The sequence below is a fragment of the Montipora foliosa genome, chromosome 1, assembly GCF_036669935.1.
Source record: "Montipora foliosa isolate CH-2021 chromosome 1, ASM3666993v2, whole genome shotgun sequence".
NCBI classification, from domain to species: Eukaryota; Metazoa; Cnidaria; class Anthozoa; order Scleractinia; family Acroporidae; genus Montipora; species Montipora foliosa.
Window position 1 is genome coordinate 59,612,894 of NC_090869.1, and position 25,000 is coordinate 59,637,893.

The 25,000-nt window shown below is 39.7% G+C and overlaps 4 protein-coding genes across 4 annotated transcripts in view; all 4 read right to left on the reverse strand.

Annotated features, from left to right (window-relative positions):
- The window catches only part of LOC138002957 (nck-associated protein 1 homolog), a 43,221-nt gene extending 33,961 nt beyond the window's left edge, over positions 1 to 9,260 (reverse strand). The window contains exons 1-10 of the mRNA XM_068848926.1: positions 9,014 to 9,260; positions 7,872 to 7,973; positions 6,687 to 6,782; positions 5,127 to 5,183; positions 3,899 to 4,041; positions 3,057 to 3,147; positions 2,166 to 2,231; positions 1,835 to 1,906; positions 1,644 to 1,692; positions 871 to 1,024 (exon numbers count right to left, since the gene is read on the reverse strand). Coding sequence (XP_068705027.1) covers positions 871 to 1,024; positions 1,644 to 1,692; positions 1,835 to 1,906; positions 2,166 to 2,231; positions 3,057 to 3,147; positions 3,899 to 4,041; positions 5,127 to 5,183; positions 6,687 to 6,782; positions 7,872 to 7,973; positions 9,014 to 9,118 — 935 coding nt within the window. The 5' untranslated portion in view covers positions 9,119 to 9,260. The remainder of the gene's footprint in view (positions 1 to 870; positions 1,025 to 1,643; positions 1,693 to 1,834; positions 1,907 to 2,165; positions 2,232 to 3,056; positions 3,148 to 3,898; positions 4,042 to 5,126; positions 5,184 to 6,686; positions 6,783 to 7,871; positions 7,974 to 9,013) is intronic.
- A 1,588-nt stretch (positions 9,261 to 10,848) lies between these two features.
- On the reverse strand, positions 10,849 to 17,523 carry LOC137979623 (insulin-like growth factor-binding protein 7). Its single transcript, XM_068826938.1, has 4 exons — positions 17,315 to 17,523; positions 15,959 to 16,157; positions 14,815 to 15,291; positions 10,849 to 12,249 (listed from the first exon to the last, which is right to left on the reverse strand). Exons 2-4 carry the CDS (start codon positions 16,098 to 16,100, stop codon positions 12,122 to 12,124), a joined length of 747 nt encoding a protein of 248 aa, XP_068683039.1. The 5' UTR covers positions 16,101 to 16,157; positions 17,315 to 17,523; the 3' UTR covers positions 10,849 to 12,121.
- Positions 17,524 to 19,769: 2,246 nt separating this feature from the next.
- On the reverse strand, positions 19,770 to 22,685 carry LOC137979632 (PHD finger protein 23A-like). The gene is made up of 6 exons (XM_068826950.1): positions 22,542 to 22,685; positions 22,329 to 22,366; positions 22,060 to 22,146; positions 21,686 to 21,833; positions 21,443 to 21,493; positions 19,770 to 20,422 (listed from the first exon to the last, which is right to left on the reverse strand). The coding sequence occupies exons 1-6, from the start codon at positions 22,579 to 22,581 to the stop codon at positions 20,229 to 20,231; spliced, it is 558 nt and encodes a 185-aa protein (XP_068683051.1). The 5' UTR covers positions 22,582 to 22,685; the 3' UTR covers positions 19,770 to 20,228.
- Positions 22,686 to 24,978: 2,293 nt separating this feature from the next.
- Positions 24,979 to 25,000, reverse strand: part of LOC138002968 (nucleoporin NUP35-like) — a 9,400-nt gene continuing 9,378 nt past the window's right edge. The window contains exon 11 of the mRNA XM_068848930.1: positions 24,979 to 25,000. This exon is cut by the window's right edge and continues 287 nt beyond it. The gene's annotated coding sequence lies outside the window, so the exon portion shown is untranslated.

A 25,000-nucleotide genomic window follows, 5' to 3' on the forward strand; every position in this document is an offset into this window, starting at 1 on the left:
GACATTCAGATGGCCAGAGAGACAGATAGACCAACCAGCACACAGAAAAAGTGGCTGACTGGTTGTCTGAGTGTCTGACTAGAATAAAAAATACTGACATACATTTGTATAAAGACTCAGACTGGCAGACAGACAGAGAAACAGTGACAGGAGTGACATTTTAGATTTGCCAAAACATTAGTGACGGCATGATTGGTTAAAATAACTTACCATTGTAATGAGTTAAAACTTTAGGAATTACATGTACAGCTGTATGTGTAACAAATTTACTTTGTGACTGAAGTTGGCATGCATTGACATGTGCGAGCTCCCTCTTTACTAAGGGGTTTCCATAAATTAATTCGAAGTTGGTGGCTGGTTTGATTGGAGCATCCCACTGTTATCATCATCAATATCAATTTCAATAATTATTAAACAAGTAGATTTCCAAGAAAATGTCGTAATTTGATATTTTTCACAAACTTGAAACTCTAAACCCTACCAGCGTAAACGACCGGACAAATTGTCCAGCCATCTAAGGATTTGACGTGACAAAACCTATTTTTGACCGGACATTGTCCATTGACCGGCCGTTATTTTCCGCCCTGCACACAGTTATTGAAAGATGACCATTTTAAATTGGATGCTTAGATTTACATTGTAAAATTAATACAGTTTATCAGTGCTATTTGAAATGGGTGCTTGGACTTATGTTTGTAAATGCGAGACTTGCATGACTCGCTGGCTCACAGTCTGTCAAGACCCGGAAAAAGTAGCCAACTTCTCTAAGTGAAAAAGCCAAAGCTTTTCGTCAGCTGTCAGTGCTTATTGACCCAATGTTACTACATGTGTGCTTGAATGGACAACTTGAAGGATACCAATTCAACCTACCCTTTCATTCCATCAAGCAAATTCTGGAATTCCTTATGAAACATGATGATCTCATCTCTAAATAAAGTGATGCAGTAGCCATCTTGCAGTGCAATCCGCCACATGTCTGTCACCCCAGGCATTGCAAGTTGCTGGTGACAGAGTGTGTACCCGACTGCAGTAAAAAATAATGTGAAAAACAACAAGTTACATCACCTTTAAGATTCTAAGATTGTAACGTTTATATCTCTCACACATACATGTAGGTATCATTTGCCATGATTGGCCAGTTCTGGGATGGGGGTCACTATTAATTCAATAGTGTGGCTGCTGACATGTAACTTCATGGTGTGTTTGATCTACACTCTTGATACAAGAGTATTAATACTTACCCTTTTATATACCATTTTTGGCAGAAAAGATACCCCTTTCGTATACATGTACCTTCCATTGGAAAATAGTACCCCTTTCATAAAGTTAAACCTAATTAAGAACACTGCATTCCCTTTCTAGCCCTCAGTCATTCAGATGTGTGTTCAAAATACTTTAATGAAATGCCCTTTTAAATACCCAAATGACACATTTCCCTACCCTTTCATATACTTCAACTAGTGAAATCACTACCCTTTCATATACCTGAAGCGTGAAAAAGGTACCCCTTTCGAGCAAAGCCTCCCTGTATAGGCCATTATAGGGAGTATCCCCCCCCCCCCTCCCCGGGGTAACCTGCTGGACATACATGTACCGGTACTTAGAAAATACCAGCCTGTAAGCCATCTTTTTTTAACACTTACACAGGATCCACTTTTGAATTGTTTCCAGTGACAGATATTCAACAGGAGGCTGGAAAAAGAACAAAGATGGTAAACTTTTTGGCCAATAGTAAGTTACCAACTGTTCATGAAATGATGTAGTTAAAGAGAAAAAGAAGTAAAAGAAAACTAAATCTCAAAAAACAGCTCAAATTCATAAACATGTAGCTTACAACATCACTGGTAACTGGGTTCAGCATTTGCACAGGAACACTGATAATACTGACAATCTGCGATTGACGCCACTGGAAAGCAATCATTATAGCATTTTGAATGTAAAAGTTTGATTCACATAAATACTACTTCAGAGTAACTTGTTAAATGTAAATTTCCTTTATCTGGCAAATGGTATGTCACACACAGTACATGACTGTACATGTATGTCCACAATAATTACTGTAAGATCACACATTTATTCCAATAATATATGTTTTGCAAAACATGCGCTTTTTGGTGGTTGAGCTTACAGTTGTTCAAATTTGTATGTCATAAAAATATTCTTACCTGCTCTGCTGTTGAATTTCTTCTGACATAAATTTCATGGATAGAATGAAGAGCAGTTGAGACTCGCTGAAAGGATTTTAAATGTTTTTGTCCTTAGTCGATTTCCAACAACTATTTACATGTACCAGACTCCTTTCTCGGTTACAGTAATAATTATAATAATACTAATTCTTAGCATGTCTGAGCTTCAAAAGATTACTCTACTGGGAGCAGCTTATATGCCATGAGAAGTTCTTCAAATTACTTGGTTGACCTAAGAACCACATTCTGTTTCTGGCACCAAGAAAAAATTAAAAGCAGGAGGTCAACAACAACTGTTAGAAATAATAATGATAATGATGATCACAATCGACCCAGTGTGAGGCCAAGTGACTTTCCCTGGGTTTAAATTCTGCTCAGTAAATGTCTATCACGGTCCTAATTTCAACTACTGCTATTAACTGTATTTTTATCTCAACCATTCCAACTTGTTTAACATTATCAAGCTCGATAAAATTATACAGTCATGTGTGCTGTACAAATGATGTATCATTTAGTCTTGTTGGCATTATACAGCTTGTTTTAAGTGAAAGCGGGTCTGAAACACAGGTCACATTCCACAGGTCAAGACTAGACTGAAGTCTGTACTTCACTGATTAACAAGACAGTACAGTATGTAACCACTCAAAAGTAAGTTACCACCCTCACAAGCACACACAACAGGAATCGAGTTGTGCACCAAAAGTCTCCCCTAGACCTGACATGTTTTAGGAGACATGTTTGGTGTTGTTTATTTATCTGTAACATATACACAGACCTGTGATAGGTGACCTGACACGTGTCTTAGACCCGCCATTTAAATGCGGCATGACCATTCCGGGGGTAGGGGGTTAGGGGTGATCATTTTTCTACCTGTTGGTGTGGAACAAACTGCTCTGCCACTTTTTTCAATGGATTTTCAAAATCAACAATCATGGAGCCCAACCTTGGAAAGGAGTCTTCACTATATTTATTCAAAGCAAATTCAACTGTCAGTTCACATTTAGTAAAGTACTGTACATTGAAACAATGTAAGGTTTGAAATGATTAATATTACCACAGTTACATGTACCCTTGCCAACATAGAAACAACCATTGTGCTAAAAATCAAAAAACTTTCATGCAAGTCCACAATGGTGCCATTTAATGCAACAATGAGTAGCAAAAATCATTAATTTTATCAGGTGATCCTTCAGAGGAAAGAAAATTCACACTCATTTGGATAACTAAAAGTCAAGTCAAACCTACACACTGTACTGTCAAAATAAACTACATGTAACAAAGACTGCAAATTTCATAATAATTTGTACACTGTACAGTCGTATTTTCCCTGGTTACAGTAAGTGACAAATTAACTGCTAGCCTTTGGTGAGGCCCAAAATGAAACTAAAAATAATATAGGGTAGTTGTTCTTAATGGATCTTTCATGTTCCTGTTCTTTGGAGCTCAATGTCATTAGATGCAACAATGTGCAATGTGTTACCTTGCCATTCAAGAGGTTTTAAAATAATTTTCACACCAAATCAGTGACAGCAAGCCACATTTAAAATTCTCAAAAACGCAGAATAATTTTCAAATTATAATTGTTGGGTTTTTTTTTCTGTTATCCATTAAAAAGGACTTCCCAGCTTAAGAAAACACTGTCACATCGAATAACTCCTTAGTCAAATTGAGATTTTATCAGAGGATAACCATAACTTATTTCTTAAACATACCCTCTTCCATTCTTCATTTCAAAGGCATGGTTGTACAGGCCCAACACAGCTTTACGATCTTCCACTCTTGCCACAAGCATCATAAGTGAGGCATATGTGACAATCAGATCTAAGTAGGCCTTTGTCAATCCGTAGTTAAGGGCCTGTAAAAATAATAGCAATAAATCCTAATATTTACGAGGGATAAACATGCACAAAACTACTGGCTCTGACAAGGAAAAGCTTGATTACAAGGCTTGCAAAGGTGTACCTACATTGTATTACATGTATGTTAAACCCTCTTACATGTACACTTCTTTCAAAGAAATGCCATCAAACTTGAAAGAAAGCTAACAGTAAATAAAATGCAATAACTATTATTTTTTCTTCAAGTAGGTAGATGTTTTTTTGTACTGATGTCATGACTGCAGTGTTAAGGCCGGTTTACATGGTACGAATTGTCAGCCAGTTTTGTTGTGCCGATAAATCGTATTGTGTAAATTGCATGAAACATGTATTTTTTTCCGCCAAAGATCTCCCTGTTGTCCTTTTAATATCCACTATTTTCAACACTTTAATTTTTTCAGGATTTGTGCACATTACCCACGCGCATACCCTTTGATTGACATGGCAGTTAATATCTGAGTGTTGGATAATCCGACCAATTTTCGTTCCCATGAATCGGATGCTCATAGCTTGTGATAATACATGCAAGATTTGCGCTCTGACGCTTTCGGGCCGATAAATTGGGCCGATAAATCAGGCCAATAAATCGGGTCGACAAATCGTACCATGTAAACCGGCCATTATAACTATTTTAATTTATGATTCACAGTGCACTATTCAGATTGACTGAGTCTATTTTGTATACTGTCTGTTACCATTGTTGTTCAGTTCCGTTCTGTTTTGTAGCTACACATACACATACGTGAGGTTGTTGGTTAGAATATTAAACTCCTGAAAACGTAATGTCTAGAGAAGAGAATATTACTTCTTTTAACAATGCGATACACTCTAAATGTTACATCAAGTAAGCTGCTATATTCAACTTGGGAGGGGAAGGGAGAGCTCGGGAAAAGAAATAACTGTACCCCTAGTCGGGCAGCCTTAAGTTAAAGATCCTATCCCCAGGCTGTTGCATATTCTTTACAGCAACACTTTTGGTATAAATAAGTTTGTCTGTTGCTTCGTGGGCAGAGTTAGCAAACTGGATTTAATAAAGCACAGCATGAATTGAAAAGAAACTTACAATATCGAAGTGGACAAAACTAGCATCAATTAAAGTTAGAAGTTCACTGGTATTATCCTGAAAAAAAAAACACAATAACAAATTAAAGCATGTGAACTTACTGTTTCATACCACATTCAAAAACTCATTAACAATTCACAAGCCTAACAGCCTATCAAAACATGGATAAAGTGTCACGTGTATGAACCTTTATACCTGGTAATCAACTATCATTTTGAAAAGTCCAGTCACTGTGGCGGTTTTGATTGCAGGGGAGCCCAGGGCTGACTGTGCAAACAATGCAATCATCGCTTATTCTCAAAGGTCACTAGTGATCTTAATATAAAGATTACTTCAGAATCTGATCTTTGTGAAATAGTCCTAAGATTTCACTTTCATTGAAATTTCAGCCATTACAAACTTCTGGGCGAATACTTTTACCCATCCTTCTTCCAAACGTCTTCAACAAATTTTGTCAACGAAAATCTTCAACGACTCTGCCATCATGTTAACAAATTATGTTTGAATGCAGACTTTGGATTTTGTCCCGTTCCACATCAAACCCTGCTTCTTCATTAGCTGCTTGTTTGTTCAGCCTTGGAATTTGCCACTGTGCGAAAATATTAAAAGATCAATTTGTGACATATCATGTTGATTTTGGAAAGGATTTTTCCAACAAGGCTTTTTCTTCATCTCCAATTTTCAATACTCTGAATTTTCTCTTACACAGCATTTTTAACCAACCTTCTTCAACAATTGACTGTAACAAAGAAAGGACTGAAGGAAGAAAACATGCTTTGAAAATTACCAGTATAATTATACTGCTTATAATTATAAGGTCCAATTGTTTTTCTTGTATGCTAATATCTTCCTCTCACAATTTGAAACTGTGTTCAGACTCCTGAGGGACACACTTTTTGTGACTTTTGTTTTTGAAGCCGGTCAAAAAACTCGCAGCACGTGTTTTATTGGGTCTACAAACACTCGGCGACGCCTCGTGTTTTTAAACCTGATAAAACTCTGCTGCTCTCTTTTAAACGTAACACAAAATCCAAAATTTACTTTTGATGAGTAACCACAACCATAGTACACTGTATTCTAAAGAAAGGAGGTGAGCAATGTACCATTATATATTACTAACCAGACCGTCCTTCATATGGAATGACCTACACTTTATACAAATAAAAATTTATTTAATAATCAAATGGAATAAAATGAGACATAAATCCTGTTCACTTGGCCGTATCTTCGACCACATTTTTTTTAAGAAATTTGGATTTTCTTATTACATACATGTACACGTAAACTGACACAAGTTAATCAGCTCCTTTAATGAACATCAAAAATACATTGTATGAATGTATCTACTTTGAATTACAGTGTACAAGTGGTGGTTATACTAATACTGCTGAATGGTGGAATAATTATTATCATTTTCACCAATGAACCCTTGTTTTCCTAGCATGTACATGTACCTAGCTAACTAGGACTTTGTATAGCACGCAAAGGCCATAATTATTCATTAATGGACCACACAGAAAACTTCCAGATGCTACTTTGCTGTGATTGACACAGACTCACCCTAAATTCCATAACATCCACAAAAGTGTAATAATAGTTTGAGAGACCCTTGATAACTTCATTTTGGACACTGTGAAGTGGTTGAAGCTGTGGACTCTAAACAGGACAAAGTATTATAATAATTCATAATTTATTACAATATTTCTTTATTATCATTCCGCTTTGGTCACTTACATTCATTGGGCTGGATTACTTGCAATGTACATGTATAAAGTAAAAACAAATTTCAAAACTCTTGATCACCACACAGTAATTCGCCCATTTAAAAGTTCTTTTAACCAGTACCTTAAAAACAAATTGTGATTTTGAGACGGCAATACCACATTACATTGACGGCTAGTTGGGAAAAAATATATTCCGTATTGGACAGAGTCGCGAAGCGAAGGAGCCCAATACGGAATATGTTTTCTCCCAACGCCGTCAATATAATGTGGTATTGCCGTCTCAAAATCGCAATTAGTTTTGTATCGCGATCCATCATTTATAAGGATAAATAAAACTGTAAACTAATCAACCCACACCTGATCGAAATTTCAATTTTCGCTACCTACCAAACGTATTTGTTTGCGTACGTCAGCAACCCAATTCAGTGCAACGACGTCAATTTCAACATTAGAACCAATCACAGGCTGCAAAAGTGAGACGGCAATACCACGAAATATTGACGGCTCGAGCATAGGCAAAACTATAAGAAGATCGGGATACTTAGTTAAAATGTCTTCATCAGAAACTGATGTACTTGTAAGTACTGTACACAAAAATATTTTTCTCTAAATGCAACCTACATGTACTTCTGATGGAGACCCAGGTTACTAGTTGAAAATTTGGGACATTAAACCAGCCAGACTTAGTATTTTACTCTGTCTAACGCCAGATGATTTTACTCGTCAATGGGGAACCTCTGGGAGTCAATGGGTTAAAGAGTGTTTTTGCAATTCTTGTTCCTGTTCAGAAAAGGATTAGAATCTCGTGCATCCACATGTATGAATCTGATGATGGCAAGGACCCAGAACAACTACTAGTAAAACATAACAGTAATGAGCTTGATGAACTATAAAGTTTGACTGGGCAACCAAAGTCACATGACAAGCTACACTATGTATCACGTGGAAGACTAAACTATGACACCTTTAATTTAATAATGGTTCACGACAGTATCTGCTACATGTATGTCAAATTACAAACCTTAGTATCCGTCACAGGAAATTTTTTAACTATTGCTTTAATTGCAGGATCCAAAGCTTTATCAGATAAAAATCCTGGTCTTGCTTTTGCGTCAGAGCATGCCTGATAAGAAAATAACAATAAACACACTAAGCTCAACAAGACAGTTCATCCCTCGTTTATAGCGACATGCAATTTAGCCCAAGAGCAGGACACCTGTATATTTATTGGGGCTCTCAGTAATGTTAACCCATGGACTCCAAGGAGTGAGACTTAATAGATTTTAGTCTCTAATGCTAGATGATTTTACTCATTGATGGTGAGCAGTTCACAAGTCTATGGATTAACCATCACGAAACTACAGTATAACCATAACATGGTTCCACAATAATATCAAGATCCTTGCATATTAGAAGGCTGGAAACTGCCATGCCTGATGAAAACTTTTTACCCAAAGGGTGTAAGGTGTACACACATGTATGCAGATAAATAAAGGCTATTGTTACAAGTTTTATTTCTTGAAACGATGCAACTACAAGAAACTTACAGTGAACAGGTACATGGTTACCATATTCTAAAATTGCTCTTCTTGGTATTCAAACAGCTGAATCTCTCCATCCCCCCAGGATACGGAAGGTCTAAAACACAGGTCACAGGTCACAGGTACATGTCTCTGTGCTATGTAAAGATAGATAAACAACACCAGACGTGTCTCCTAGCCCTAATCACTCTACAAAAAATGTTGTTTCAGGTCTATGAGAAACTTTTGACTTAGTTTTTCATCAGTGGACCAGAGAGTTCTAGTCTTGACCCGTGGAATGTGACCTGTATTTTAGACCTGGCTCCCAGGATACTACCCAAGAATTTACCCCTTGATCTGAGAACTAACACTGATTTTAGTGACTGGATCGAGTCAAAAGCGCCGCTTTAAGGTCTCGAGCGCTGATTATAATTATTACATGCAACTAAGCAGTGGTTTTGCTTACTCTATAGTTATGTGAGGTCTGGGAATACGTCCGGAGAAAGCGTTGGAGAGTATTGATATTTGCATCGATTATAACAGATCGGTTTGAGCCTGGTCTCAGTCGAACACGTAGAAAAGCAAAAAGGCAATTCAAAGGTTCACAACATCCTTAACAGTTAGTATTGGTTAATTTTCTTACTTTTTTGATGTTGTAAATTCTTGTGATCATTCCAAGACCTCGATCATTCAAGATGGACAATTTTTCAGCCAATCTCTGCTCTGTCACCGATACACCGCGATCCATATTTTCTTTTGCAGATGTCCCTTACTTTTCTTTTCCTGGTTTAAAAGTTACTTTCAGCATGACACTGATGCCACTTGCGAGGTATTTGCAGGGCGTGTTTGTTTCGCGAAGACAGGAAGGGAACTCAGATTGAGCCCACTGTGAATGGTAGCAGCGATTCTTCTTCAAGTACGTCATGTAACCTTTCTCATTCTACGTTCGCACAAGTCGAATCAACTGAATCAAGTAACCATGCCATACGACGTGATACGACGCCATACCAAACTAGTAGTAATCTCGGATTATTGAAGTGCGTTCGACAGTCACTTAGCCTGTATTTCCTTGGGGTTCCAAGCTAGAAAACTAAGCATGTGACAAAAAGAGACTGTCATCATCTGTCGAAAATCCAGGCGAGGATGCAGTCAGAGTAAAACGCAGACTGCAGACTGCAGACCGGGGGTAAAATGCAGACTGAGGTTATAATTTAAGTGTTGAAAATGCCCAAACCCATTAGAAATGCTAACAGTTAAGCCTAAATATTGTTTTAGGCCTAATTAGGCCTAAGGTTAGCATTTCTAAGGGTTTGGGCTTTTTCAACAGTCACGTTATAACCTCAGTCTGCATTTTTATACCCTTTTAACCCTGGTCTGCAGTCTGCATTTTACACTGACCGGGCGAGGGTGTCCCTTCAAACAAAAAAAGAATCTTTTGGTGTCCTTCACGAAGAAAAATCTCGATTCCTTTTGGCAAGACCACACAATCACACAACATGAACAAAATTTGGACGCATTCTCCTTCGATCGAATCAGAACTGATAAGCTGACGTTGGAGACGGTTTTTTTAATTACCTTATTTATTTTCTCTTTCTGACTCACTGCAGTGATAACCCGAAAAACTGAGCCCGCCGAGAGAAGCCCTTGTGCCTTGGATCCCATTAACGGATTGCCGTCTTTCATAGATTATTGTGCTAGCATAAGTTTTGGCACAATTTGAAGAAAATAGCACAATTTTTGCTTATTTAAAAAACGTAGCACTGCTAGCATAATCATCCGTATATGTTATTGATAAGCCGGAGACCATTTTTGCCCATGGACGACGTAAGTCAGGAATGGGGTTTAGCTCACTCCATTCCAATTAATCTATTTATTAAACTTCGACTAAACGTTTTTCCTGTACGTTCCATGCTAAGTTTCTCTTTTGTCCCAGAGTCGTTATGGGCCTATCTGCGGAAGGTTTCAGGGGGTAAGCTGAGAAAGGTGCTGTCAGTCGCGAGGTCTTGCAGGGAATTTTTCAGTGGTGGCACCGGTGTAACTCCGACTGATACTTTTTACGGTTCCGTTCTCAAAAAAATATGCCTCTGTGGAGTTGGAAAATGGAAAGTTAATATTAATCCTAAAGTCATGAAAGCAACGAAAAATTGCCAACTTTCGCTTTGGTTCATTTGAACCGATTGTTGTTGGGAGGAGAACGTAACAGGGAAATTATGAATGTTGTATCACCGGCTACAAACTTAGGTAAGCAATGATCTCACTGTGTTGTACGGCATTGATTTCCCGCTTTTAAAATTACAGACTTTCCACATATATTTATTATTGGAAACTGTTTTGGTTCTACACAAATAGATGGTTTTCACAGTGACTGTCATCAAACTCAAAATTGTGAGGTCTTCTGTGCTTTTTAATTTATTTATATGAGGTTGAAGATGACCTAGAAATAAATCTTTTTACAACTTACCAGTCCCGCGACGTCTTTCGTTTCGAAAATACAGTATTTTGAATTTTCGAATTGTCCCCTTGTGTGATACCATGATACAAAGCTTTTGGTTGAAAAAAAAATGTCTATCCCAACGAATCTTAGCAATTTGAGCGTTTCTAAAGTACAACAAAAGATGTGTTCAAACACATGTATTTTATCTAATTTTATATCATGTTCGTCTAACATTAGGCCTTTCCATTAATTAAAAACATGACAAATTTTTTTGGACTTTTTTAGCTTATTTTGCAAAAGGAATAATTTCAAGAAGAAGTGGCATAATTTCAAAAAACGAGCATATTTTCAGCATAATTTGGGCAAAAAATGAGCTCTGCTAGTAGCATAATATGCTACTTTTACTATCACAATCTCTAAAGTCCTATTAACGGACCGGATCCTGGGACAACCTAGTGTAACGGTCAGTGTACCACCCCCTACAAAACCCTCTACCCAGAAAACTTTATGAGGAATACAGAGTCAGCGTAACTGTGTGAGTTAAAGTACTTCTTGTATACTGTGACTGCCAGGATCCTCGGTGACAGGCACGATGTATCGTGGAACAATGTCTGTTCAGTGCCTCTTTCTTGAAATAGAAATAATGAACAAAAGAAGGTAATGATTATGAAAACGCACACATTGTCTACCAGCAAAGGTTAAGTTTAGATTTCTTTCGTTTCTAGGGCCACTTTCCTCGACGACAAAAAAGAAACAAGATGCAACCAGGAGGGAAAAGCGTGAGCTAACTTTCTTGATGAACATTTATGCTTGTCTGATCAAACTGGCTCCTGGAACATATTTCGTTGCTGATTAAATCGAGAATCATAACTCTGTTTCGCCCTGTGTAACGGAATCCAGATGGCCCTCGGATTCCAGATCCCAGCCTGTGGATACTGTATTCGGAATAGCGGGTCCGGGATCCCGAGTCCAAGGCTTCCGGATTCCAAACTCGCGGGTTGCACCGAAATGGATCCTGGATTCGATACAATGGATTGCGGATTCCACCTACTGGATTCCGGATTCCAAAGCTTCATATTTGCTGGATTTCGGTTTGCGGATTCCTTTACATCGGGCGATCTGTTTCCGTGGAATGAAACTTGGGCCAGCATCCGCTTATATTATTGGACCCCGGGTAGAACTCGAAGTACGAGGAAGAGTTGTAATCGATGTCGCCGAATTGAAGACGCACTCAGTCTTTTTCCAATTTGTAAATACCGACTGAAACCACTCTCTCGGCGCCCACCTCAGCGATGGCATGTGGATTTAAAGCTTGAATCAGTTTGGACTATCAGAGCTGTTTTGAGGAAGAAGAAGTAATGCAACGAGACAGAAAAATACAGCCCCGCTAATAGCCACAAATATGACAGCTGGGGAGACTTCTGAAATGTTATCTTCAACTGAATCTGTAAAAAGAAAAAAACACAAAAAGTAAGAGCAAACGGACATAATCCTTTTTTTTTTCAAAGAAAACGGTTACCAAAAACTTTGGCTTGAGAATTGAAATGGTAAACCGTACGATTTCCTAGGACATTCCTTAAAACTGAATAATTTCTGCGACCCTTAATCCTAGTTATCACTAGCGACGCAAGGACAAGCGCAAACATTTCTCTGCAGTGAAAACGGCTTCGTCGACGCAAGCATGAATGCAAGCATAAGCACAACGATCAAACTTTTTCCCTTTCTTCTTCTTGCGCTTTTGAAGGCGTTCGCCTTATCATGTGAAAACAAAACACGGCATTAGCAAAAGGGATTTATTACGTCTGGCTCTATCTGGTCAATTATAGCACCCGTTCCAGATTCTCCGCATCAGAGTACTGTAAAATTTCGAAAATACGCCCCTCCGTGTATAAGTCCCTCCAAATATACGCCCCCCAAAGCGGCAACGCAAAAAACCCTCCGTTAAATCGCCCCTCCAAATATAAGCCCCCGGGAGCTTGTACTTGGAAATTTTCCCTCAAATACAAAGTAAAAGAAAGCAAAAACGGTAAATTTACTTCCAATTATATGGCTAGCTCAATCGATTTGGAAACGCAAATTTCCCTTAGTATAAGCCCTTCCAAACGTAAGCCCCTCGAAAAGGGCCTTTGAAGAATATAAGCCCCGGGGCTTATTTTCGGAATTTTACTGTATTATTTCACTTAGCAAGAGCTACTTAAGTTATGTTTGCGCTCGCGTGCTTGCGTCGCTAGTGAAAACCAGGGCAATTACGCTTTGGCCCTTAAAAGGTGGCTTAATTAAGACACGACGACGGCCACTGCTACGACAACGAAAAAGTAATATATATGTAATTGGTTAAAAGAGGAAAAAAATTGTGGTTCACGCGCTACACGCACTTATTTTTGCGTACTCTGCATAATAATCACGTGATATCACCAAATTTGGGGTTTTGACGACAAAATGAATATGAGCATATATACAAATGTAAACTTGTCATTCTCTATACTTCTTATGAAACCACGCGTACCCAAACAATTTTTAGCATACTTTGATCTCCATTGTGCGACGTGAAAGAGTTAGAATAATCGCGAGAGACGTTCAAAGTTATGTTTGGAGGCCGCGTTTTTGTCTATCTCAGTGCACCGTAGAAGATCTTTAATTCCTTAAAAAAGAAAGCTAGAATGGGAACAAGAGCGTATGAATTCAAGTCATCGTAAGCTGTTGCGATTCGGAATGCATGTTAGAGCGGTTTTCAAATGAGTGTCGTAAAACCCAAACCAAAGTAATTACTTTGGCCAATCAAAAAGGACGGAGAAAATCCAGTAAACCAATCAAAACTCGAAGTAATTACACGTAGCCGACACAAAGCGCGCTAAAATGTGTACGCTCGAGCCATTATTGGTTTTGGTTTCACTTCTGATTGGTTGAAAAAATGGCGCGAAAACGTTGAACCAATCACTGAGTGAAGTAATGCAAAACCACAGTAATTCACTAATTACTTTCGACACTCAATTAAAAACCGCTCTATTCACAAATTCAGCCTGGAGAATGAATCGGTATGAAGGCCTAAAAATATCAAAGGCCGGAAAAATTTATCGTCAAGGGTTCCGGCAGTCAGTCAAACCTCAGCAATTTCGCAATTTCATTTCCTTCTCTGTAAAGAATGAACTATAATCCCAAACACACATACAGATCAGTTCTTTTGATTCGTTGCCGCTTGCAAGCATCAGTATCGACACTTTTTCTCCTCTTGTAAACGGGCGAGCATTTGGAAGTTAACTTCCGAAACAAGAGTGTCGCTCCGATGGCGGAAAGTCGGTCAGGGCGATCTCCTTAGTTTAGCTCCTCTGGGCACAAACAAGCATGATAACAGTTACGAACTCCTATGAAAAACTGGCGACGCAATGAAATGCAGCTTTGCCATGGCAGCACAATCCTCGTGAAGGGTTAAATTTGTCTTTTGCAATGCCTTCAAATAGACGTTAAGGGGCGATACATGTCTGTCACACAGTGACTTGCATGCCCAGTCAACTGATGCTATGGCACTAAAGAAATGAAACTCGGCAAGATTCCAGCACTAGGACATTGACGAATCCAGACATTGATGTAAGAGACGCTCTTATCATTCTTATAGCTTGTATGCTGACTCCTAGGCCAAGGGAGCCAGAGGGCTTTGGTCAAGCTTAGTGAAGGAAAGGAACTTTATTCAAGTGTCTAGTCTTCTAGCACGTAGCACCACTAATTGGGGACACTGTAAACTGTAATCAACAAATTAACGTAACTGAATCAAATCGTTCTTGAGGAAAGGGGAAAACAAGAGTACCTGGAGAAAAACCTCTCGGTGCAGAGTAGAGACTAATAAACTCAACACACATATGACGTCGAGTCTGGCAATCGAACCTGGGCAACATTGGTGGGTGGCGAGTGCTCTCACCACTGCGCCATCCCTGCACCCTGCAAGGGGACGTCCCCTCCAGAGACCATTCGTTTGATTCACAAGGCATTAGGTGCCATCGACCGGTCTACTCTACCTTTATTGAGAATCTTTTGCCGTCTCTGTTCATTGCTATGCTTTTCGGGGCTGTTCTGTGTCACTGTGTCATTCTGAGAAAACGCATCAACTTTAGATTTTGAAAGACCATGGTCATCGAGCAGCTTAAGTGAGTCCATGTTCCAGACACCACTTGGATAAACAAAATACTTGGGATTATTTTCAGATAATTTCTGTGCTTCTCTTTCCTCGTTACTAACAACCTGTTTCTTTGAAAGACCAGGTATCTTTTGCCTCGCAACGGCAGATTCCTGACCAAAATTCCCTGCATTTTGCATACCGGCGCCAACGAAGAGTGCCCGCGTTGTCAAAAGACTTTGAAGAAGGGGGGCTGCGGTGGTAGTCAGAACTGGAACACAGTACCCAACAGGGTTCTTAAAGGTCGCATATGCTAAGCTGCACCTCAATCCCGCACCACAGCGTCCCACGACATACCCGATTCCTCCACACGTCTGACCTATCAGAGAGAGAGGAGACGATTCATTTAGTTTCACTCGTAATGGCCGTGTAATTTTTACATAATGACTACAGGAGACGAAAACTTAATTAGGAACAAGTTGTGAAAGTCACGGTTCTTTAAATTATGTCTCATACTCTAATAACGTCTCCCTTAAAACAGCTGAGAATTATGACCATGTGCAAAAGCAAAAATGATTGACAACTTCCTACAGGGACTGAGGAACAATAGAGAGAGTTTTCATGATCATTTGAATCGGTACAAAGGCTACAAGAGCAGTATACCGTCGGAACGTCGCGATCTACATCACAAGTTACCAGATGGCGAGATGAAAGAAGCAACTTGATTATTATCTGACAAAAGTAGTTCCAGCGAGTCAATCAATACTTTTAGATAACGTTCACGTACCCCGTCGTCGTCGTCCTTACGTACGTTTCGTAATTTATGCAGCCGGAGTTGAGTGCCATAAAACGTGCGCGTCGAGGTTATAATAGATTTTGCTTTGCCTTCTGATTGGTTAATAATTTAACCAATCATGTTCACTGAGCGCGGGAATTCAAAATCAAAGCAATGTAATAGGAAGACTAAGAAATTTAAATTTATTTGACGGGCACTCAATTAAAAAGCGCAGTAAGCCGTGTAAAGGCGTAAATAGAACTTGATTTACCGTTAAGTCTGAAACATTTGGTGCAGCAATTACAAGCGTCCATAGTAGAACCAAGAAGGCAGTTTGTCTCATTTTTGCAGTCATCAATGGAACATGGCTTGCATCCAAGAGCTCCTCCACCTGTAATGACTGCCTCGCACATGATAACAGTTATTGCCAATGTTAGAATATGACCCCATCTCAGGGTCAGAGGTATCTTCTGCAAGTAGAAAAAGTAGTATTATCTATGAAGAGTCGTTAAGAAATACTTGTTGGCGATTGCTGAAAAAAAAGAATATTGAAAATGCGAAAAAAGCAGAGCTCAATACTAATCGAGCCATCAAATTAATGCCTAAAACAAGCACATTCATAATTACTTAATTAATGCTTATTATAGATTTTTGAATTTTTCTTAACAATTTTGATTTCCGAAGCCAAAAGAATAATAACTTCAGAAACATCAGCATTGAATATAAGGTCAGGAATTCAGATAGCAGATCAAAGCCTGCTGAATGCGAGGGTTTTCGAGATCATGGAAACATGAAGGGCTGGCAAATTTCTGAGAATCTTTCTTGGGGGCCAACACCCCCTTTTTCGATAAATTCTTTCAGTCTCAGGCCAACTTCGATGCTACTCGGTTTGAATAAATTTGAATGTAGTTTAGAAAGTTACGATTCAAAGACCCAAAAAATTACGATTCAAGTGTGGTTTTAATTTAATACGAACTTTTAGTCTTTTGAATCGTAACTTTCTAACATAAATTCAAATTATGTCTGATTATTAACCGTCGATGTAAACTGTAACTTAAACCGAGTCTTACTGCCGCAACGCGTTTGAATGGTTGCATGAAAATGGCGCGGGTCCAAAAAAGAAATTACCGCCGGACAAGCTTAAGAGAGCAAGCCGGGATCATTGTATTTTAGGATAGAGTTCTCGTTAAAATCGCTGACTTGTTCAGTAATAATTTCACGCTGTTTTGACCACTATCACCCATGCTGCTCCGAACTAACAGAATCAAAGAGTCTATTTCAATTGGCAGGTGGATTTAGGAAAAGGTAAGCAGAGACATTGTGAGCCGACAAAGGATTATATATTTGCTTAATTAGTGACACCTTTTTTGAGGAGATGTTCATTCCTAGGTTAATTCTTGCAAATAAAAGAAAACGTTGAGCTTTCCTTCCCAATTCGAATGCGTGCAAGTTTTTAACTCCTTTAGCGAATATCAAGATTAATTTTCGCAAGATCTGCGATTGACTGACATTTACCTGCATTAGCCAATTAAAAGCGACCGCCCTTCTCTAGAAAGTCGCATTTGCTTATAAGCCCAAGACCTAGGGTCCAATTCCGTCTGTTAGAAAACCATCAACACGCACGTACCTGAATATCCACCTTTAGAATCGGATGTGCCACACTACAAATTATTTGCTCCCGGAGGTTCACGCCAAATATATGTCGACGCCCTCCCTTAGGAACAGGTATCTGGGATCCTGTTCATGATCGCAAGAAATCTTCACACAGTCATTGTTCTTCCAAAGATCAAAGTCGTGTTAGTGATATGAAAGGATCCTGTTTTCCGTTGAGTTATAGTTCCAGATACTCGGCCCCTCTGGAGATATGCCAGCTATGATGAGACTCTGAAGTTATAGCGGCAGGTTATTTGTTAATTACACAATGCATGCTCAAGGCCCGTGACAGTTTTGATAAGCTTCAATGTTTTTAACGGGTTCGTGGGAGATGAGATCATTTTAGAAGGATGCAGACTCGATTACCAGCCGCTGTTTCAGGAAAGCTTAAGGAGCCCGAGCAACGAGGGCTGTATTTGAGAGGCGGAAATCACGAGCCTAAGAAGGATGCTGCTTGAATCCAGTTCGTTGTTAGAACTCTTTACAACTAAAATACCGGCAGTGAAAGCAACCAGTGGAGCCATTTGCGCTATAGCATGTTGTCGGCATTCAACTGTGGAAGCCGGCGTTTACGGCGAACGGCAAATATCAGGCTAAAATTTGCGTTTTGCTAACAATCTGAGAAAGTTGCTTGACTTTAATTAAATACCTCCTTCTTAGTTACAAATATCGAGAAAATTACCAAAAGAGAGAAGACAGTTAAAGAGTAGGAGCTCGCTGCCGTAGCTGGCGGTTCTGTTGTTGCGGAGAGCGAGAGATTGCAAGCGGCGCGGGGGAACGGTTTTCACAAGAGACTGAGTCGTAAGCGCTTATGACCCAGTGAAAATCAAAGATCGGAGTCGTAAGCGGACTCATAAGCTCGACGGAATCCGAGCGGAGTCGGAAGAATCAAAACGTTCCGATTTTCTTCCGACCCCGCTTATGATTCCGTCGCTTATGCATCGGAGTCGGAAGAACCAACCGATCACAATACTTGCAATATTGAGTATTATGATTGGTTTATTCTTTCGCTTCTGCTTGCGACTCCAATGCAGTACTAGGTTTCACTGGATCGTAAGCGACGGAGTCATGAGCGGAATCGGTATTCTGCTTCCGATTCCGACAGTTCGATTTTCACTAGATCGCATCACTCTGCATCCGCCTCCGACGCTGGTGAAAACCAGCCTTTAGTAAACGCGGTTGTAAAGCTCACTAAGTTTTTGTCAACAAATGAACATTGCCACCGTCTCCGCCGCTGCTCTGCACTTGTTGAGGAGTTTAAAGACGACCGCTACGGCAACGCCACAAAGTAAGAATATTATTAGTAAACAGGAAAATACTCGTGCTGTACGTACACCACCAGTTTCCGTGCATTTCTTTGCCATAAACAAAGTGAAATCACCAAATTTTTGGTTTTGACGACAACGCGAGCATATTTTCATTTTCTGGTTTAACTTTAAAACCGTTGGTACCGTTCCAGTTACAGGATAGTTCAGTCGCCCGTATTGTACAAGGTAAACAATACGGAATAATCGCGAAATACTTGCGATAGCGCTGTCATATTTTTGAATAACTTTGTCGTAGCTCTCATCTTTGCTTAAAGCAAACTCCCTATTTTCTACCCAACGTCTCATATATGTGAAAGTCGACTGATACAACTGTGAATAATCCTTGACCGTCCATACAGCTGGACGACACTTCTGCAGACTTCGTGATCATGCACGAGTCGTTGCGTGATCCGAACCAGCCTTTGCACTGATTTCAATTCTCAGGTGACGGAGACACGCCCAAGTGACATAGGCCGACGCCTAACCTTTCAAACATTGTCTGTTGATCAGTATGAAAGTGTGTGCGTGTGTCTTGGTGAGAACTAACCCATATAACCTTGAGTCCCGAGAAAACTTAGCCCAAAACTAGACACCCGAAGAGACCGACTACTTGTCATTATATGCCTTTAAGTTGAGGTGCAAATTTCATGACGCTTGACTAGCAACTTAACTTCTCAGTCATCACTTATAGACCTGTCAAGACCTTAATGTTTTTACAGAAGGAAGCTTTCAGGATAAGTCAGGAAATAAACAAAGATGGAATGCGATTCGGGTATTTTTTGCCTGAAGCGAATAAATTTTAAAATAGGACCGACTCTAATCAATGTCTTACACTAATATTCAGCACGATAGGTATTGCTGCTGAGAAATCCAGTTAAGCACTTCCCAAAGCATGCCATTTAGCAGCCCTATCCCTAAACTTGATCAGGAACAACATATTTTTAACCTCTCTCTCTCTCTCTGAAAAGATCTGCTCACCAAAAATATATCACTTCATTAAATCGCTCTCTACCTCCTTCTCTGCACAACGATTAAATTTAACGCACCCCTCCCCTAGTGGGGATAAAGACAAATCGAGACACATGATTCCCGGAGAAAACACAAATGACATGACGGCAGACGAACAAACCAATGTTATTTTTTATTCTTTTATACAAACCATAACAATGAAGCCCAGGGTCGAATTTTCATATAAGAACAGCTTCGAAATGGAAATAATGGTCTCGTAGTGAGAACTCTGCGACTTCAAGAGGACTTCAACGATCGCGTGTAATTATTGTTTATGTTGTATTTCATAAAATATATACTCTAGTCAACGTATCTGCGATTCTGTACAAACGGTTTACATGAAAATGAGTTTTGCTTAAGGTTGGCAAGTTCACTAGACAAAACTCAATCCAACCTAACCAAAGGTTACCATTCCAGCCGGTCTTTTGGTGTAATAACGTGCGAACGATTGCCGGCCACCGATTCGGTCGTGTATCACACTAATTACAAATTTATAACTTTATATAGAACGTGGACGTGACGGCCACGACTGAATTTAAACTGTCATTCAAACCAACTACAACAAGGAGACAACTAACTACTACTCGGCTCAAAATTCATGGCTTTCGTCTTCGGATGCGTCCGCACACGATTCGAACGCCTCATCGTGTGTTTGGCGTCGCGACATTTCTGGCAAATGAAAACATCAGGAACGTTTGATTTCCTAATCTTCGCACATGAAAGATGTATCCACGTAAGGCATTCGGAACACTCGATCATGGGTCTCCCTGTAAACAAAGGTGCGAAAAGTATTACAACACGTTTAGGAGTACATATGTATAATTTGCATCACAAGGTGACTTAAAACATAAAAGGGAGTATTCATGAACAATAAAAAATCAATGGCAAGAGTAATAAGGCTGATATTTCACATCGAGGTCTCGTTCTACTGTTATGAAAAACCTACACACTCTTGCGTTGGTAAGAAAGTGAAAACGAAAAATAATAGAGCGAATGTTGACCATATGTCTTCTTTACTTAGCGAGTGGACCCACAGAGGGTCAACTTAATACTGTCAAAGCCGCAACTTCTTGGCACATCGTCTGATCGAAACGCGTGCATAAATAACAATTTGACTTTCGATTTGATATAGCGTCTTTCTTCGAAACATTTTTGAACGACATACTAGTTTGAATTTCGAAAAATTAGTAAAGAAATAACGCCGCAACACAGCACAAGAAATAAGGTAGCCCAAATTATGAATGACGTACTCTGGTCTCTGTTCTTGTGGCTACCAGGTCGAGATTTTTGCTAGGATTTGGTATTCAAAGACAAGAAAACCTAATTAGTGGCTTGATAAAGCAAAAGAAATATATGACGACGAGGGTATGACGACGAGACTTACTGAGTAAATCAGAAAATAACAACCAACAGACAGGTTACGACCAACTTCCAATACTTGCACGGAGAATTCAACTCGTTCGTCGACTGGTTCGTTTTGTAAACAACTGAAAATTGCTAACTCTCTTGTATAGCACTCCTGTTCAGTAAATGAGTTTGCGCGAGTGCGATGAATAGACAACACGGATCTAACCCTGAACAAAACCATAAAATCTTTCTTGAAGCAAACGGAAGTGGGTAGATTCTTAAATTGAACTGGGAACCCCGATCGCTTAAAGAAACGGATATTGAATGGGTCCGTTCAACCAATGTTACGTATGACATCACGAGCATGCATGGAGAGTAGAAAATCTTGTAAAACGTGAAAAAGAAGATCTCAAAGAATAACATACATTAGTATTACTTACCGGCGAAAGGTTTTTGGCAGTAGCACGTTATTTTATTCCACGATTCATCATCTGTTGAATTAAATAAACACAAACATGTTAGTTCGATGTTCCTCTGTTTGTGGTGGTAAAAATCGACTAAAACCTCTCAAAGTGAAACGTTCCACAAAACTTAGCGAAAACAGATCGAAGCTTAAAAGATAATGCGAAGTTAAAAGATTCGTATTCACCAAAAGACTGAGCCAACTGTAAACGAGGCCTTACCCGAACTGTACTCTTCGTCTACGTCGTCGAGCAAACGTTCGTCGCCACTCGAACTTGTCGGCGATGACGCCGCTTCGCTGTAAGCGGAGTCTGTACTTGAAGAAACGCTTTCCAAGGAATTTGGGCTTCTGTTCCGATGTCGAACATCCTAGAAGCAATAAATTAAGGATTGAGAATGACCGTTGGTTCAAACATTTTGTAGAAAGAAACGTACGAACGACAAGAACGAAGGTCCGATGGAACACCTCCGCCACAGCAAGGGAATGAAAAGAATTACACAGCTGAAATCCCACAAAATGTGTTGCTTTCTTCCGTGTATTGAACTAAAAACATCATGTTTCCTTTAATCTTATTGCAAGATAAACTATACCTACCTCTTGTCTGGCTTCGTACGCGAGAATCAGACTACAGAACGTGTTGAAGTCCTCCAACGTCCTTGCCTTCTTTGTCTGTGGGACAATCTAAAGTTACAAAAAGGAAAACAAACCCAACGAGTGAGTCCTTGCTGAATTTGTACGGCAAATAATGAAGTGAAAAAGCCAGAAAAGTAGAGTTGGGCTTATTGATAGCAGAAGTGAACAACAATAGATGAAATCGCAGCGGATCGACTTGGGAAGCGAAGAAAACAAACAATTGAACTCACCGCTTTCCCGTCTTGTTCTGGAGGGAGTTTCCTGGAGACTGTTCAAAGAAAATACAACGAAAAATTGTGTCAGCCAGTAACTAAAGAGACGGTTTTCCGAGCAGGCAAGACGACATTTCCAGTCAAAATCAAGCATAATTGCCGAATCTACCCTAATCGTCGTAGATTCACTGCATGCTTCAAAACGAACAGAGATTTTCGCCATATTTTTACCTTTCACGATTCCCGAGGTCATTTCCCTTGACTGAACCATACAAGCGTGTTGAAATTTTTAGAAACAGCTGAATGTGCAGCTTCGAAAGACCAATGATTATTTCTAATTCCTACACCGACAACGAAATTGTAGAACTACACTTCACGTCGCACGAGACTTCCCACAAATCATTTCGCACCTCTACAACTATACGTCACAATAAATCGTCGGAAATCGCGCGTTGTGATTGGCTGTTAGTGACACCTCTGAGCAGGTCGATAACGACATGTGACGAAAAGAATAATACTTGAGGGCAAAATATTATGGAGAGATCGAAATACGGAAAATAAATCAGTGAATGCGTTCATTTTTTGCGCCCAATGTCACTAATTATTTCCCAAAAGGTCATAAACTTTTGAAGATTTTGTCCGTTTTCGAATTGAAAAAAACACACATCTCATCGGCCCCAAGTCCCCAACTGTGTAAACAAGAGAATCAAATTCCATTCACTTTACGTACCGCCATGTAGTGTTTACTTCATTACCGCTTTGGAAATCAAGTTTGGACGAATACCTTTTTTTTTTTTTTCAACAAGATCCATACAATAAAAATTTGCGAAGAAAGCGACCAAAGATTTTTTCCACATACAATAAAATTGTAAAGCCTTCAAGGGTTTTAGCTGAATTTTATCGCTCATTAATGGCTCGTGTCCAGCGCTGCGTCTTGAATTTCAATGATGCGTGATTGTTTAATTATGAATGAAGGATGTCCGAAAATCGAAAACAATTAAGCGACTCTAGGACATAGCTTAAACGTTCCAACTCAACAAATCCCTTTCACCTTACCTCATGAAAAGCCAGGTTCATTTTTCGATCACAAAAGACAGTCCATTGGTAGATTTGGGAGTTAACAGCGAAAGAATACTGTTTCCTGTTTTACAACGTAAGCGAACCTCCATTTGCGTCTTTTCTTGTCCAACAACAGCATTTTCTGCGCATGCGATAAATATAAACGACTGCCAACATTTCACCCCCGCATGAGTTTGAAATACATATAAGCCGTCAGTGAGATGACGGTTCAGTGATTCAGACGAATGTGAAGAGATCATTTTTCGATCGGCTTTGCTCCTCTTAGAAACCCGGGCTTGGAAAGGTTTTCTTCGAATATCGTTAGGAATATTTCCCGACTCCTTTGTGTTTCACCGTTGGTTGGCAGCTGCGCCCAATTTTCGGTTTCTATTCACGCCGACATGTCACCCGGTAATCAAACATTTTTAACCAATCAGAAAGAAGTTGTCTTAAACCTTGCGTCACAGTATCCCGATTACCCTGTAGTTCCCAGTGTTCTGTGCCGCTTTCACTGACACAGACTGGGCACGTCGAACATGAAAGGGAAAATGGGCGGAAGTGGAGAAAAATATATCAAGTTTCCAGATTCCGTAAAGCCCCATCGTTTTCAGTTTGAAGATTAAGATAGACTGACAAAAGGGAAAGAAAGGGAAAAGAACTTTATTGAAGTGTCTTGTCGTTCTAGCGCTGGAGGGCTAATTGGGGACAATGTAAACTGAAATTAACAATTAACGCAAATCAAGTCAAATGTTGGTTTTTGAGGAGAGGGGAAACCGGAGTACCTGGAGAAAACCTCTCGGTGCAGAGTAGAGAACCAACAAACTCAAATCACATATGGCGCGAGTCTGGGAATCGAACCTGGGCCACATTGGTGGGAGGCGAGTGTTCTCACCACTGCGCCATATTATAAACACTATTCTTTATTTTTGACACGCAAGCAAGTTTCCGGAAGTCTGTAAGTTTGTCCACGGTGGGAAGAGCAAGGGTCAAAATGGCTGCTTGCCAAATCAGGCACATCTGCATGCGACGCATTTAAAAAAAATTATATCTCAATTATATTGCATGTAAATGGCCCCCAAACCAAAGGAAGCAGGAGGGGAAAGATAGGCAGGCTTTTGCTGGGCAAAGAATGTATGGCTCACTTTTATGCCATCTCTCCCGGGTTATCAGCCAGTCTCCCGAACATGGAACGAATCTCCCAGTATCCCGGACGGGTCATCAAATCTCCCGGATAAATACAACTTTGAACCTTTTAAAGTTTTTAAAGACTTTGCTCCATTGTAAGCTCAAATCGCATACCCAAGTTAAAAGAATTTCGATTTTTCAAACTCGTTTCACCGTTTCTTTGTGCATGGCTTTTTCCCAGGGCTAGGGCTTTTCTCCGGCAAGCCCTAGGAACGAGGTTGTTTACCTGCTCTCGACGTAAGTGCCGTGGTGGGTGGGTGTTTTTTTTTTGAGGGGGGAGTGGGCAGGTTGATAGTGGGGTCCGGATGAAAAAGAGATCTCCTGAGTTTGGCATCTCTGGGCTTATGAGGAAAACGTTTATAGCTTGCTAGAATTAGGTAAGCTGTTGAGTAACATATTTCTACAATGCAATAAAAAGAAACTGTTTTTATACAAGCAAAATTATC